This window comes from Alexandromys fortis, unplaced genomic scaffold (assembly GCF_014885135.2).
Source record: "Alexandromys fortis isolate MF-2015 unplaced genomic scaffold, M_Fortis_MF-2015_v1.1 scaffold_184, whole genome shotgun sequence".
In the NCBI taxonomy this organism is placed as follows: domain Eukaryota; kingdom Metazoa; phylum Chordata; class Mammalia; order Rodentia; family Cricetidae; genus Alexandromys; species Alexandromys fortis.
In genome coordinates this window covers 3010557-3025973 of record NW_026068125.1, presented here as the reverse complement: position 1 = coordinate 3025973, position 15417 = coordinate 3010557, and the positions used below count along the sequence as shown (strand labels likewise).

The window sequence follows — 15417 nt, the reverse complement described above, 5'->3', positions numbered from 1 at the left end:
GGGGGGAGGGGGAGCGAAATGGGAGGTTGGGAGGAGGCGGAAACTTTTTTTTCCTATTCTCAATAAAAAAAAAAAAAGGAAAAAAAAAGAAAGTGTGTGCTAGGAAGGCTGCTTTACCATAGATATTTCTATATCATTAAAGTACCTGACACCTAATTAATAATAACTGATCTTTTTGAGATATGATTAATGGTTTTTAAACCACTCATAACGACGCTTATAGAAGTGTAAGTTTTCTTGAGGGGTGAATGTTTTTAATCCCAGTACTCAAGGGGCTGAAGCAGATCTCTGAATTTGAGACCAGTCTAGTCTACAAAGTGAGTTCCAGGCCAGTCAAGGGATACATAGTAAGAGTTTAGTTCAAAACAACAGAAATAAAACAAATTAAAAAACTCCAAATATACAAATAAACAACCAAAAAGAGTATAAGTACCATATTTGTCTTAGTTCTGTTTCTGTGAAGAGCACGATGACCATGTTTACTTACCAAAAAAATCATATTAATTGGGAGGTTGTTTATAGTTTCAGAGGGTTAGTCCATTATCACCATGGTGATCATGGTGGGGAGCATGGAAGTCCACAGGCAGGCATGCCAGTAAAACAGTAGCTGAGAGTTCATTAGTGCTGGTAGATGGGAGGGAGGGACAGAGAGAGAGAGAGAGAGAGAGAGAGAGAGAGAGAGAGAGAGAGAGAGAGAGAACAAAAGAGAAATTAGAAATAAACAGATATTCCTGTTCTCAACTGAAAATCCTAAAAGCCTGAATCAGAAAACAGCACAAAGCTGCTTTCTGTATTTTACTTTTCATGTACACTAGTTTTCCTTAGGCCTTATTATTGAATTTTTAATTTTTTTTACTTTTACTGGTATTTTAATCTGCTAGGATCTCAGATATATTTATTTGTTTGCTTTTTTGTTGATTTTGCTATGAATACTACTGTTGTATCTTATTAGCTATGGGAATTCCAGAAAAGAGAGTATGGTAAGGCAGTCTAATGGTAGCTCCAGAATCTTTGTTTTAAAATTTAGCGTGGGAGCGTTTTATTCTAATGTCAATCTCATGTCATGAGTTTTTTTTTCCCACACTAACATGTATAATTGAAAGTTTTTATTTTTTTGTGCATCAGTGTGTTTGTGTTCATTTGGAAAGATTAAGGCCAACTAATTTTCACTTTTTTAGTATAGTGGGAGCTTTCCCTATTTTAAGCAAATATCAATATGTACAATTAGCTAACTAGGCAGTTTTTTATTTTTTATTTTTTGTAATGTTTATACAAGATTTTCCTACCTCTCTTCCCACCCAACTTCATATTCTTTCTCTCAAAATGAAACAAAAAACATAAAAAATGGGACAAGTATGGATTGGTGCAAGAAAAAGAGTAAGAGAAGAAAAAGATACTTAAACAAAACACTGATAAAAGCACATAAAAACATGATGTCCGTTTTGTGTTAGCCAGCTGTTTCTGAGCATGGGTCCTGTCCTGCGATGTGGTTTATATACCTGATTTCACTTTCTTGGAATAAACAGCTGATTTTCTTTCTCCTAACAGGAATGAATTGCAAATAGTTTCTTACATAGGGTGGGACTTTGTGCCTACTTTCTCTCCCCCATGCTGGGATTTTGTCTGGCTTGAATGTGTGTAGGTCTTGTGTGTGCTGTCACACTTTCTGAGTTCATAAGGTACGTCAGTGTTGTGTCCTTGGAGTTATCTGACTCTCAAGTTGTTCTGCCTACTCTTCTACATAGACTCTGACCCTTGAGGTAAGAGGTTTGGAAAAAACATCTCTTTGCCTGTTGTGCAACTCTTGGACATCAGAGAAACCACAATCCCTTCCCTGAAAGATAGATGGGTATTATCACAGAACCTTTCTTTTTGAGGCACTAATATTAGTAAAGCCACATACATTTAAAAGCATTGTTTGTCGTGTCTTCAAGACATTTTTAAGTCTGATATAACAGATATATGCCCTCTAACCTACATGAAAAGTAGTGTGTGTGTGTTTCTCCTGTTTCTTGGGAGCCCTTGATGCGAGTCAGCATATGACTGAGGATCTATATCTTGCTTTTAATGTTGTTTGTGTAGGCACTTTCTCTAGCAATAAACTGTTGTATATAAGCCAAAAAATAAAAGGAATAAAAAAAGAAAAAAAAAACACATCTCATTTGGAGCTGAATCCTTTAAAATCTTTCACTTCCGTATGTTTATAAGTTGTATCTGTTTATTACCATCTATTGCAAGAAGAAACTTCTCTCTAATGAGAATTGTGGAATGCACTGATCTATGAGTGTAGCAATATGTCATTAGGAGTTGTTTTATCGCTGTGTTCATGTATCAGAATAACAGTACTAGGTTTTCCCCTTGTCTCAGGTTCTGGGCTACTTCAGCAGTGCCAAGTATGGGCTCTGTCTCATGGAGTAGGTCTTAAATCCAATGTGAAAAAGTGGTTGGTTACTCTAATAACATTTATACTGTCATTGTACTAGTATATTTTATAAGTGTGTCATTATTGTAGCTTTCAGTGTTCAAAGCTAGATAATAGTGATGGTTCCTTTTCTCCTCTGCTAGTGTGCATAGACTTTCAGCTCCACAAACACTAATCAGTAGGTGTGAAGCTTCTCATCATTTTCAGTCTTGTGATACTGGTGGAAAAAAATTTAAATCTATGTATATTTTTACCTCTATTTTCATCATTTTTAAAATAGTGAGAAATCTGTGAGAAATCTGTCAGCATTTTTAAGTAGACTTCATTATGTAAAGCAATAAAAAAAACTGGTATTCCATTGAAAAAAATGCCTTTTTACATAGGAATACAAGGACGAGACTGTTAAACTCAGAGGAAGTAATACTAACAACGAGGCCGATGGACTAAGCACAGGTGAGTTTTAATTATGAATATGGATGTTTTTCTCACCTAAGATAATTCTGTTTTGGGTTTTGTAATGTATAAACATTTAGGGTCTGTTTTTCTAGAGAGTGGTTTGAGGACTGGTAATTAGAAAAGTTTTTGTCAAAGTAATTGATTGGTTATTAGTATAAAACCAGTTAGAAAGTAATTGATTGGTTATTAGTATAAAACCAGTTAGAAAGTAATTGATGATTGGTTATTACTATAAAACCAGTTAGAAAGGTTATGGAAAATGTTTTTGAGAGAAAAATTTCTCCAAAGAACAACTTAAAGAAAAGAATAATATTTTGTTTTAGAACTTCATTGTTCTAGAAAGAAATTATAACCAACTCTGAAATCAAAGAAGGGAAGAGATCTGTGATGTTAGCAGTCATGACCTTTATACTTTAATTTTTGAAGCCAGATTGAAGTAGAGCAAGGCTAAAAATATTGTAGATTAGTGTGAAGAACAATAAGGGATAGAAAACATTCTTTGAGAGTAGAATTGAATATAATTTTTGCTTTTTTATTTGGATATAGGGGTTAGAATAGTCCATAAGCTTGTGGGAGAAAATGAGAACTCAAGAATAGTTACATAAGTTAGCATTCTTAAGCTTGGTAGAATACATAAGCAAGTGGGTGGTGGGTGAGAGGTAGAAAAATTGACTTATAATAGATAATGGCATCAAATTTTCATTGAAAATTAATGAAGTGCTCTGGGAAGAAAATGAGTTTGAATTTAGGCCAACAGTGGTGTATTACAGAACCTGGGAGGACTAAACAGTGATAAGGAAGAGTGCTAATATTAGGGTCTATTAGTGTCTTTCTGTTTACCCTTCTCTCCTATGTACATGTGTGTGGGGTGTGTGTATGTATAGTTTTTGTTTTTTTGCTTGTTTCTTTTAATACAGAAGTAAATTAGCATCTGGGTTGGTCACTGACGATGGAAAAAGACATTTTTATTGGTTCATAAAAAATTGAAGGTATATCCCAGTGGGAAAATACTAGTTCAGGAAAAATGCGGAAAGAGTACCAGGAGCTTGAAAGGAGTAAAGTTATTAAAGCTCAATGTTGATTATGGAAAATCTAAGCTTTTTGGAGAGATGGTGCTATTTTAAAACAGCTTGTTTACTCTGTGTGTTTCTTTGAAATAGAGCCATCCAGATGTGGCGGAGAACCCGTTATTTCAGATATTCAGAGGATGAATAAGTTTCTCATATCAGAAGTGTCTAGCTTTTGCCCTAAAAGGTAAAGTGTTGGGGTTTAGCTACACGGCCTGTTTGCTACGCTCTTCCTCTGCATTCTTGCAAGAGAAAGAGATGAGTACTATATTTCTGTTATAGTTTACTTCAAGTACATTTCCTAATTGCAGATTACTAAATTACAATGACAGTACAGTGTTATTTTAAAAATGAAACATAATATTACTCTATAAAAATAATTTAATTCTTAAATCATGCTGCCAATCTTTTCCTGCTTTTTATTTTAAAAGTAAAGTAATATTAATCTATACAATAAGTGGTTTATTTTTAACCATCACTACCACTTTTCCCGTATTTCTTTCTTTTCCTTTCTCTCCTCTCTCTTCCTTTCCTCCCTTCTTCCCTTCCCTTTCTTTATTTCTTTTTTTTTTGGGGGGGGCGGGGTTCAAGATGGGGTTTCTCTGTGTAGCTTTGAAGCCTGTTCTGGAACTCTCACTGTAGACCAGGCTGACTTCTAACTCACAGAGATCCACCTGCCACTGCGTTACAAGTGCTGAGATTAAAGGCGTGCGCCACCACTGCCTGGCCACTTGGTGATTTTTTTTTTTTTTGACCTAGATTTTCTTGTGAAACATTAAGAGTTTTCCTTTGACTTTTGGGAATGCAGAAAGGAACGCTTTTTGAAGGATGTGTTTGGAGGATTTAACACAAAAAATTATTTGTGGAGCATTAACACAGACTAGAATCTAGGGAGAATTTGGATAAACGATACCATTGCATTCCCGTTTGATAATACGTTGAATCTGTTGACTTTATAAATTTCATTTACCCTCTCAACTAGGTGTAGGTACCAGACTTTTGTTATATAGTGTTTTCTCCCATCAGTGTACATGGATGTGATTTTGTGTCTAAATCTCCACTAGTAATTTCTCAGCAGCAGTCACAAAATATGGTGTACTTGATGATTCTGTCATTAATTCCCTCATGAACTGAACTCAAAGTCATTACTTACTAGTTTTCTTTTTATTTAAATTTTTTTCACTTTATTATTTATTATTACACATAAATGCATGGTTATTGTATGTCTGTGTGCCACATGCATACCCAGTGCTCAAAGAAGCCAGAAGAAGGCATCTAATCTCTTGGAACTGAAGTTACAGACCTATATGAGCTGCCACATGTGAGGAATTGAACCTAGGTCTTCTGGAAGATGAACCAGTGCTCTTAATCTCTGAATTTAGCCTCATTTCCTTCTTATGTAAATGCCAAATCTTAAATCTAAACTAGTCATTAGCCTGTGTAATATAGCACTGTTGGGTAGACTAGATCAGAAAAAAGGAAATAAATATATAACAAGGAAAATATGTACAAATAGCACCCAGAATATGTACTATAGCCAATACAGACATGCTTACTTTTCAGAATGATAGTATTTTTAGGTCTTTTGTATATAGTTACATTTATACTATCTAGTTGGTTTTATTCTTATCCCCATTTTCCAAGTGAGGAAACAGACCTAGTTCAGTGATTTGCATGAAGTCATAACAAGTTACTAATAAAATGAGAATTAGAATCTTGGTAGTCTAATTCCAAAGTCCTTTGTTCTTAAATGCTTACTACACAAAGTTTATGAAATAATCATGTTTTCCCTTTGATAAGAGTTGATTTTTTCCCTCTTATTCCATTTTCAAAGACTCTATCAAGATTTTCTTTATTGGTTTATATTATACATACTGGTAGGCTTCATAAAGGCATTATTTTCAATACCAGATACCTTGGCCATATTCATCCTCCATCTGCTTTTTTTCACCTCCCTCTAATCTCCTTTCTTCCAATATCTCTTTTGCTTTGATGTTATGTAAATATGTCTGGAGAATTTTGAGTATATATAGCTTTATGTGTCTGTTCAATTTAAGTTACACAAAATGAGCGAAAACATTTACTTGCCTGAATCTGGCTTATTCTTGGCATTTTCTTATCATGATTCATTTTTCTTTATGGCTAACACCCTATTGTTTGTTTGTTTATTTATTTATTTATTATTTTTTTTTATTGAAAAGAAAAAAAAATTTTCGTCTCCTCCCAGCCTCCCATTTCCCTCCCCCTCCTCCCCTTCCCCCACTTTTCTCCTCCTCCCTCTCCAGTCCAAAGAGCAGTCAGGGTTCCCTGCCCCGTGGAAATTCCAAGGTCCTCCCCCCTCCATCCAGGTCCAGGAAGGTGAACATCCAAACTGGTTAGGCTCCCACAAAGCCAGAACATGAAGTAGGATCAAAACCCCCTGCCATTGTCCTTGGCTTCTCATCAGCCCTCATTGTCCGCCATGTTCAGAGTCCGGTTTTATCCCATGCTTTTTCAGTCACAGACCAGCTGGGCTTGGTGAGCTCCCAATAGATCAGCCCCACTGTCTCCGTGGGTGGGTGCACCCCTCGTGGTCCTGACTTCCTTGCTCATGTTCTCCCTCCTTCTGCTTCTCATTGGGACCTTGGGAGCTCAGTCTGGTGCTCCATTGTGGGTCTCTGTCTCTATCTCCATCCATCGCCAGATGAAGGTTCTATGGTGATATGCAAGATATTCATCAGTATGTCTATAGGATAGGGCCATTTCAGGTTCCCTGTCCTCAGCTGCCCAAGGAACTAACTGGGGACATCGCCTGGGGCACCTGGGAGCCACTCTAGGTTCGAGACTCTTGCCAACCCTAAGGTGTCTCCCTGAACTTAGATATGTGCTTCCCTGCTCCCTTAGCCAACCCTCCTATATCCCAATCATCCTGTTTCCCCAAGTTCCCCCCATCCTCCCCTTCTCACTTTTCTCTCCCCCCTCCCCTTACCCCCATCCCACCCTACCCCCCCACTTTTTTTTCCATTCAAAACTTTACACTTCCTCCTCTTCTCCCATTCCCCTCCCACGCCCTCACTCACCCTCCTCTCTCTACCTCCCTCCTTAAGAGAGGGCTGGGCTGGGAATCCTGCCCTGTGGGAAGTCCAGCCCCACCCCCCCATCCAGGCCTAGGAAGCTTTGCATCCAAATAGACTAGGGTCCCAAAAAGCCAGTACATACAGTAGAAACAAGTCCCTGTGCCTTTATCAATGGCTTCTCAGTCAGCCCCCATTGTCAGCCACATTCAGAGAGTCCGGTTTGATTGCATACTCATTCAGTCCTGGTCCAGCTGGATTTGGTGACCTCCCATTAGAACAGACAGGCACACTGTCTCAGTGGGTGGACCAACCCCTCGCGGTCCAGACTTCCTTGCTCATCTTCTCCCTCCTTCTGCTCTTCAACTGGACCTTGGGGGCTCAGTCCGTTGCTCTGATGAGGGACTTTGTCTCTATCTCCATCCTTCGCCAGACGAAGATTCTATGGTGATATTCGAGATAATCATCAGTGTGATAGTTGGGCAAGGCCAGTTCAGGCACCCTCTACTCTGCTGCCCAACGACCTAGTTGGGGACATCCCCGTGGACACCTGGGATCCCCTCTAGAACCACATGTCCTACTCTTAAAGAACTAATGAATCTTAGTCTAGTCCATTGTTCAGACCCTATTTCTACTACTTAAGAACACTGTGCTCTTAGTTGGAGTCCCAACCCCCACTGAGTGATTCTTTCCTGGCTGGGTGGCCAGGGAGGAACAAGCAATTCTTCCCCCAACAAAGTGTTTTGCATTTCAGGACTCAGAATAGTCCCCAGACCCTTGTCCTGGGCCATACAGAGTAGAGCTTTGCATCTATTTCCGCCAAGTTGCTAGCAAAGCAAAGGTCTTTTTAAATGACTAGATTGATACCTATGCTCCAGCCAAATACTGAATATGAATATGCGCTCCCAAATTATTGTCTGGTTGAACTGTAAATCTTCTCAGTGATGTGACTGCTATCAGTGTACTTTCTGTAAAGGCTCATTTTTTTGTTTTGTCTTTCGATTCTGCCTATCTCTGATGATTTGTATAGATGTTATACAAATTGGCTGTACATATGTCTGCCCTCCTTCCTTTCTTTTTCTTTGCTACATTATCTTGCACTGAGAGTAGGACTGTCTGAAGGTCTGTTTGTCCTAAGCTGGGGTCCTCATCCTGTCTAGTTGTTCCCAGTCCTCTTTGGAGAACAGAGAATGCCCCAATTGGGACTTGAGTATTTTAGAATCAACTGTGGACATTCCTGTTCTGTTTACTCCTTATTTCTTTGCTACTGAAGCTAGTGTTTTCCGGTCATCACTCCTCTCACAGGACAAGCGGCTCTAGCAGTCCTTCCTTTACTTCTTGTGAATTTAACAGTCTGCATGTGGCTGTCATCTGCCGTCTCTTTTCGCTTCTAATGTTCCATCAGTGTTTTAGTTGAACTACTGAATACTGAATTCTATGTGAATGACTTTTCAAATGTAATCTTAGTGGTACTAGATTTTACAAATTTTAGTGGTACTAGATTTTACTAAATTTTACAAAGAGGAAAAAAAAACTTTTAGCATATTTGACTTTTGCTTGGCAAATCAGGGACTTTTTTTGAAAGAATTTTTAAACAGTGAATTGGAGTTAAACAGCTTCTGTATTGAATGTGTTAAACATATTGCTTTACTACATTTTATTTTGTATCTTTCAATTTCAGAAGAAAAATTTCTGTTGAGTATACTGAAAGCAGTGATTTAGAGAAAATTGAAACTAGTGAACTGGCACAGAAAATGAAAGGTAATACGACTTGGTTTGACTCTGTCATATATTCTGATCTCCTAGTGTGTCCAGCTTTCATTTATTTATTTATTTATTTATTTATTTATTTATTTATTTATATTTTAGATAATGTGAAAAATGCACAGTCAGATACTAAAAGTAGAGTAAAAAGTAAGTGTATATTACATCACAGTGTTTACATAATTTGTGTGTGAAGATTTTAAAAATGAAGCAATCATTAATTGACATCTTCTTAGTTTGAAAGGTTTTTATCAATAGTATAAGATTTGGCTGCTTTTGAACTCTTCACTGCATTTGAACTTCTCATGAATTTATCATGTGTTAATGAATTGAGTGATTTAAATTCAACGAATAATTTCAAGTTAAAAATCTAGTGCTGAATATTTAATCCAACTTGAAACAAAACAGTCATTTTCTTCTACTTATAATATCTTGCATAAAACATTGTATTTTTACACAGGTTTGTTCAAGCATGTACACACACAAATGCACACACACACACACACACACACAAGTAATGAACAGGTTTGGAGTTCCTTCTTGGCAACATTCACATTAAGCACATATAAAAGAATGAGTACTATTTATTTCCTTCATTTTTATGACATTCCTTATTTTCAAGTCCTATTGTCTTTCTGGTTAGCTGAGAAATACATTTGGAAAACAGCTTATCACCATTGGACTGATGTGAGATTTGGCTGCTTCATACTGATAACAGCTTTCTTTCCTGAGAGTTGAATCTGTTTGCATTTATCTGTTCCTACTTTCTCTTCTTTTAAGAGAAGTCACTGCTAGGGTGTAATTACATCATATCTTTGAGCTATAGTCCTACGCTTAGTGTCATAAATGGCATTGTTATTTACCAAATACTATTTTTATTTAATAATATAATATTATATTAATATAATATAATATTCCAAGTTGTAGAATATTGAAGGTGCTTGAGGAGGCCAGAGTAAAGAATTTTATGATTCTGTGATGTTTTTTTCTTCTTATCAGGATCATCTAAAGTTAAAGAAGATACAACATTTGCTCATGCACTTACTTCATCTGCCCCTATAACCAAGAAGAAAATGTTGAAAAAGGGTCAGTAATCTAGTTTTCCACTCCCCCCACCCTGTTTTGTTCTAGTAAAGGAGCAGAGTCATTTATGATTGATTTAAAGCTTAACTTGGATGAATTTAAAGGCCTAAATTTAGTATGATTATGATTTGCTTTTCATTTAAAAATGTCAATGAGCTTTATTATAATTTTTTATTTTATTCATAGAAAAACAACATTGCTTTATGAATATGATGGAAAAAGATAGAATTAAGGATAGATGTCTGAGAGAATTGTATCTCTGTGCCTTGGTTTCCATATACAGCACAAAATCTTATTTCTGTGGCTTATTGAGCAGTCATGGGAATGCAACGAATAAAAGATTTTTGATGTTAAATGATACAAGAAGATAAAATAGTATGATGACATAAAAGTAGACTTGCATGTAGTCTGTTTAAAAATGATGTATTTTACCCAGAGAGGCTAGGTCACAAGAAGGGCCTAAGGGGGTCACTTGGATTTCCCAGGGAAGGGGAAATGGAGGAGATCTGGTTCGACTAGGGGGTAGGTGGGCATAGGAATTTGAGGGATTGAGTTGGGAGGTGAGCAAAGAGGAGAGTTTTGAGAACGATGACTGGAGATGGAGGCTTCATGGAGTCCAGTAGAAGCTTGATGCAAAAGAAACTTCCATGAGTCTACAAGAATGGCCCCAGTTAAGACTCCTGGCAGCAGTGGGTGCATAGCCTGTGACAACCCAGGTTGTCATCACAGAGCCTTCATCCAGTGGCTGAATGGGGCCGATTTATAGACAAGAGTCAAACATTGGGCAGAATTTGGGAGTTCTGCTGAGGAGAGGGAGGAGGGAATCAGGGACATCAGAAACCCCCAGAAACAGCTAGTCTGGCTGATGAGAATTCACAGAATCTGAACTAATAACTAGGGGCCTGCATGGGACCAACACAGGCCCTCTGCATATATTTGACAGTTTTTAGCTTGGTTTATTTGTCTGTTGGACGCCTGGCAATGGGAGCAGGGCTGTTGGTGCTTTTGGCTGGTTCTTGGGAACCTATTCTTCATGCTGAATTGCCTTGCCCAGCCTGAATACAGGAGCAGGTGCTTGTTCTTAGGGCAGCTTGATATGCAATGTTCTGCTGATGCTCAGGGGAGGCCTCCTCCTTTCTGAGAGAATATGGAGGAGGGGTAGATCAAGGTGGGGGGACGTGACAGAAAGTAAGTGTGGGGAGGGAGTGGGAGGAGAGGGAGGGGCGGTATGGTCTGGATGTAAAATAAATTAATAAAAAAGGTATGTTTTGAACCTGTTATGGCTTAGGGGTTAAGAATACATACTACTATTTTAGAGGGCCCAAATTCAGTTCCCAACACAAATGCTTTTAACCCCAACTCCACGGGTTATAGCTACTTCTTTCTGACCTCTTCAGGCACACACGCACACACTTACACACATCATATGCACACATATAATGAAACTTAAATCTAGAAAAAATTAATTAGGGAGAGAAAAATGCATCCTGAATGTAGGTAGTTCCACTCCATGGGCAGGTTCTGGACTTAGTAAGGAGAAAGGGAGCTGCACATTTATTTTTCTGTATGCCCTGACTTTGGATGTTGCTGCCTCTATAATGGGCAATATATTCTCAGTTTTAAGACCAAATAATTTCTTTATTTGCTTTTGTCAGGTATTTTGTCACAAAAACTAAGAAAAAATTGGTACTGAGGAATGGTGTTGTTGCTGTGCTAACCCTGACTGGTTTGTAAGCATTTCGCACTGGTTTATAGAATCAATGTGGAAGGTTTTGAAGCTACAGGCTATAGACATTCTTTAGACAAGAGACTAATGGGCCATTTTGGTGGGAATTTGGAAGATCAGAATTTGAGAGACGTGAGAATAGTAGGGAATTGGCCCATCAGCTTTCAAAGGACTCTCTTGTGAACTGGGCTAGCGGCTTTTTGTGTTTTATTCTGGCAAAGAACCTGACTTCATTCCATCTGTGACTTAACCGTTTGGATGTGGCTGAATTCAAAAGCACTGATTGACTGATTATTTGGCACAGTAATTTTAAGAAAGGATAACATTAAGGCTGTGCAGTGGTTACTGCTCACTGCTCTTACACAGGTTGACAGAGAAAACTGCAAGAGGGGCAAAAAGGTAAGAAAAATGTGCAGCTTGGCAAGGAAGGAGTAAGAATTTATAGTTGAGGACAGCAGAGATATGGAGAGAGGGACTATAATTGTTACAGAGATGAACAGCATTGAAGAAGAACTTTGAAGCTGTACTGGGATATGAGAAGTACACAGAGGGCAAGACCTTACCCATTGAAGGCTTCAGTTTGTAACAGGGCAGGTGAATTTAAAAGGAGAGCGCCAAGACACAATGCCACTGAAGGCGTTCTCTGCTCCACAGCTGCCACCCAGAGTAGTGTTTGCTCAGGGTCAGCCTTAAAAGTACACAGAAGTGGTTGCAGCTTTGATCCAAGGGATCAAGCTACATTTTGAGCTGACTAGGTAACTTGGAAGTATTGTCCATATGATGCATAAGGAAAGGTTCGTGGAGGCATGGCAAGGTTTCAGAAGCTGCTGAGGCTGGAAAGTGTGTGGAAGGGCCAGACATCAGGGAGGGAGGTGTGGGAGGCCTGTATGGCCTTGGGTAGAGTGGAAGTCCAAGATGTTGGAGATACTACAACCTTAGGATGTTTGAGAGAAAAGCTATAGGGGCTCACAGTTAAGAAATTTGCCTGCGTTTCATAAGAACCTTTGAACTATTGAACAGTCCTGGGGATATCAAAAAGTCTGTGAGAGATTTTAGAAATGAAATTAAATGGATTTTGAGATGAGCATGAGGGTTCAGGGGCCAGAGTGCAATGTTATGACTTAAAGTGATTTGCTTGTATGTCAAGTTGACAGGAGATGGAATTGTGATAGTTAATCTTTGTCAGTTTGCTTGGGGTTAGAATCCCCATAGAAATACCCCTGGTTGTGTCTATGAAGGTATTTCTGGGAAAGTTTAACTAAAGAGGGACAACTGCTCCAATTGTCCTGTTACAGTCCTCTGATTTTTTTCTGATAAATAATTACTACTTAATTATTGGCTGGCTGGCTATCTATCTATCTATCTATCTATCTATCTATCTATCTATCTATCATCTATCTATTGTGACAGGGTTTCTCTGTGTAGCTTTGGATGCCCTGGAACTCCCTCTGTAAACCAGACTGCCCCCAAATCATAGAGATCTGTCCCCCCCCCGGGCCTATTTTCTCTTTTTCAGTTCTTCTGGATTTCTGTCTTCATAGATGATGATTGTTAGGACCGTATTTAGATGAATACCTCAGTATTTAAGAAAACAGGTAAAGTGTACCAACTCCTTGTTTTTTTAGGAGCATCTGTAATGGAGGGGTTAAAGAAATGTGACACTGGAGAGAGGTCAAGAGCAACACTGATCATCTGTCCACTTTCTGTGCTGAGCAATTGGATTGTGAGTCTCATGCCTGTCTGCTTAAAGTGGGATATCATATTTGTCCGTAAGAAAGGATTGTTAGGAATACATATGACCTTCATTTCACTTTCTATCTGTTCAGTGAATTGTTTGCTGAACTGAGTGCTTTGTCTTTGAAGGCTTGTATGATTAACTTACTAATTGCTAATGTAGACTTTGATTTGCACTTCTGTTCCTTTCATTCTTGTTCCAAGAGGGACATGTTTATAATTTAATACTCTTATCATATTTAAAAGTTGAATTTGGGAATTGTGAGAATTACACTAATAGTAACCTGTAATATAAAACAATGCATAGCATCACATGTGTTCCTGTCTGCTTGGTTTGGTCTGAATTTCTTTTCATAGATTTTTCTCACTTAATACTCACCATTTTCAGTTTCCAGGTGACCAAATTGAGAGGTTAAATAACTTGACTGACTAAGACCATCCAGTCAAGTACACCAGAGAGCTCAATGTGGAAAACATTTTGACCCCAGAGTTTCTTGTTTTAAGGCTAAAAAAACCCAGAAAGGCATGTTTTTTCTCCCTGCAGATTGTTTTCCTTTTTAAAAACATTTCATTGGAATAGGATCTCTGTATGTTACTTGTAAGAAGCATTCTGTTTTTATGTCCTTGCTTCCTTTTATAATGAAATAGGATTATTTTGGAAGCATGTGAACGTAAATATCACTGAGTGTGAGCTTTCATTCTTGCTTTCTTCAAGGTATCTGTCTCCTGTTCTGTCCTATCTCAGGAAGAGGAAGTCCTGCTCTTCATAAGACAGTTGCTTTAATTTGCCTTATTCCATTTTCCCCTGATGTGGGAGTGTCATATATCAATCTGTTGATTTCATTGGTTAAGTTATAATAAACCAGCTGCTTGGCCTCATGGCTGGAACATAGATGGGAGGAGTAAACAGAATAGAATTCTGGGCGGAAGAGGAAGTGAGGTCAGACTCTGCTCTGCTTCCGGAGAGACGCCATGCTCAGCTCTCCCAGGCAGCTGCAACCCACGATGGACTTAGGCTAGAATCTTCCCGGTAAGCGCACCTTGGGGAGCGTACACACACCATTAGAAATGGGCTAGTCCAGGTGCAAGAATTGGCCTGTAAGGGCTAGAGTTCATGGGCCAAGCAGTTCTTTAAATGAATACAGTTTGTGTGTTGTTATTTCGGGCATAAGCTAGCCAAGCGGCTGGGGTGTTGGGGATGCAGCCCCGCCGCCGCTCCTATTTCAACATTCCCCACTTTGTTTCTCTGTTCTTTTCCACCATCTCTTGGTTATTCACTCTAGGTTTTCATGAAAAATATTCAGGTCTTCATCTTATATACTTCCTTTTGATTGTGTCTCACCTCGAGATTATTGCATTCCTTCCCTGTTATAGATAAGCTCTTGGAGGTTGATGTCTTCTTTATGCTCTTACTGCATTGGCTTTTGCTTCCAGTTGTCAGAATTGCATTGGGATATCCCAGGTGACTCATCATACCTACTCTCTTCTTTTTGATATTATATTTCTCTTTTCTTCTTAATACATATTTTTTCTTGATTACTTCTTAGGCATTGACTTAATGCATTTCTTCTTCACATTATGTTCTGTTCCCCTCTACAGCATGACATCATTTTTTTTTGTTTTAGTTTATTTATTTTAAAATAAATTATTCCTTCTCTTGACTTTCTGATGTGGGATTCCCCTCTGCATGTTGTGAATACCATTGGTTAATAAAAAAAAAAACTAGCTTGGCCTGGTAGGGTAGAGTAGAGGTAGGTGGGGATAGCCAAACTGCATGCTAGGAGAAAGAAGGTGGAGTTGGAGAAGCTATGGAGCCACCTCTAGAGACAGATATGCTGAAACTTTACCAGCAGGCCATGAGCCTCATGGTAAAATATAAAGTAATGGAGATGGGTTAATTCTAGATGTAAGAGCTAGCTAGGAATACACTTAAGTAATTGATCAAGCAGTGATTTAATTAATACAGTTCCTGTGTGATTATTTTGGGAGTCTGAGCAGCTGGGAAACAAACAACTTATGTATCATTTTTCTCTTGAGGCATATGGGTTGTGGTATTTTCCCCCCTCTCTATTATTGTTCCAGTAAAGCTATGGTCTTTTTTTAGATGTGTGG

At 38.4% G+C, this 15417-nt stretch overlaps 1 protein-coding gene across 2 annotated transcripts in view; it reads left to right on the top strand.

Moving 5' to 3' along the window:
* Hltf (helicase like transcription factor) overlaps positions 1–15417 on the top strand; it is a 63389-nt gene that overhangs the window by 17768 nt on the left and 30204 nt on the right. The window contains exons 9-14 of one of the 2 annotated variants that reach the window (XM_050125726.1): positions 2806–2875; positions 4039–4132; positions 8680–8759; positions 8868–8912; positions 9762–9848; positions 13197–13294. In XM_050125726.1, the coding sequence (XP_049981683.1) occupies positions 2806–2875; positions 4039–4132; positions 8680–8759; positions 8868–8912; positions 9762–9848; positions 13197–13294 (474 nt within the window). The remainder of the gene's footprint in view (positions 1–2805; positions 2876–4038; positions 4133–8679; positions 8760–8867; positions 8913–9761; positions 9849–13196; positions 13295–15417) is intronic. The other variant, XM_050125727.1, reaches the window with a different exon arrangement.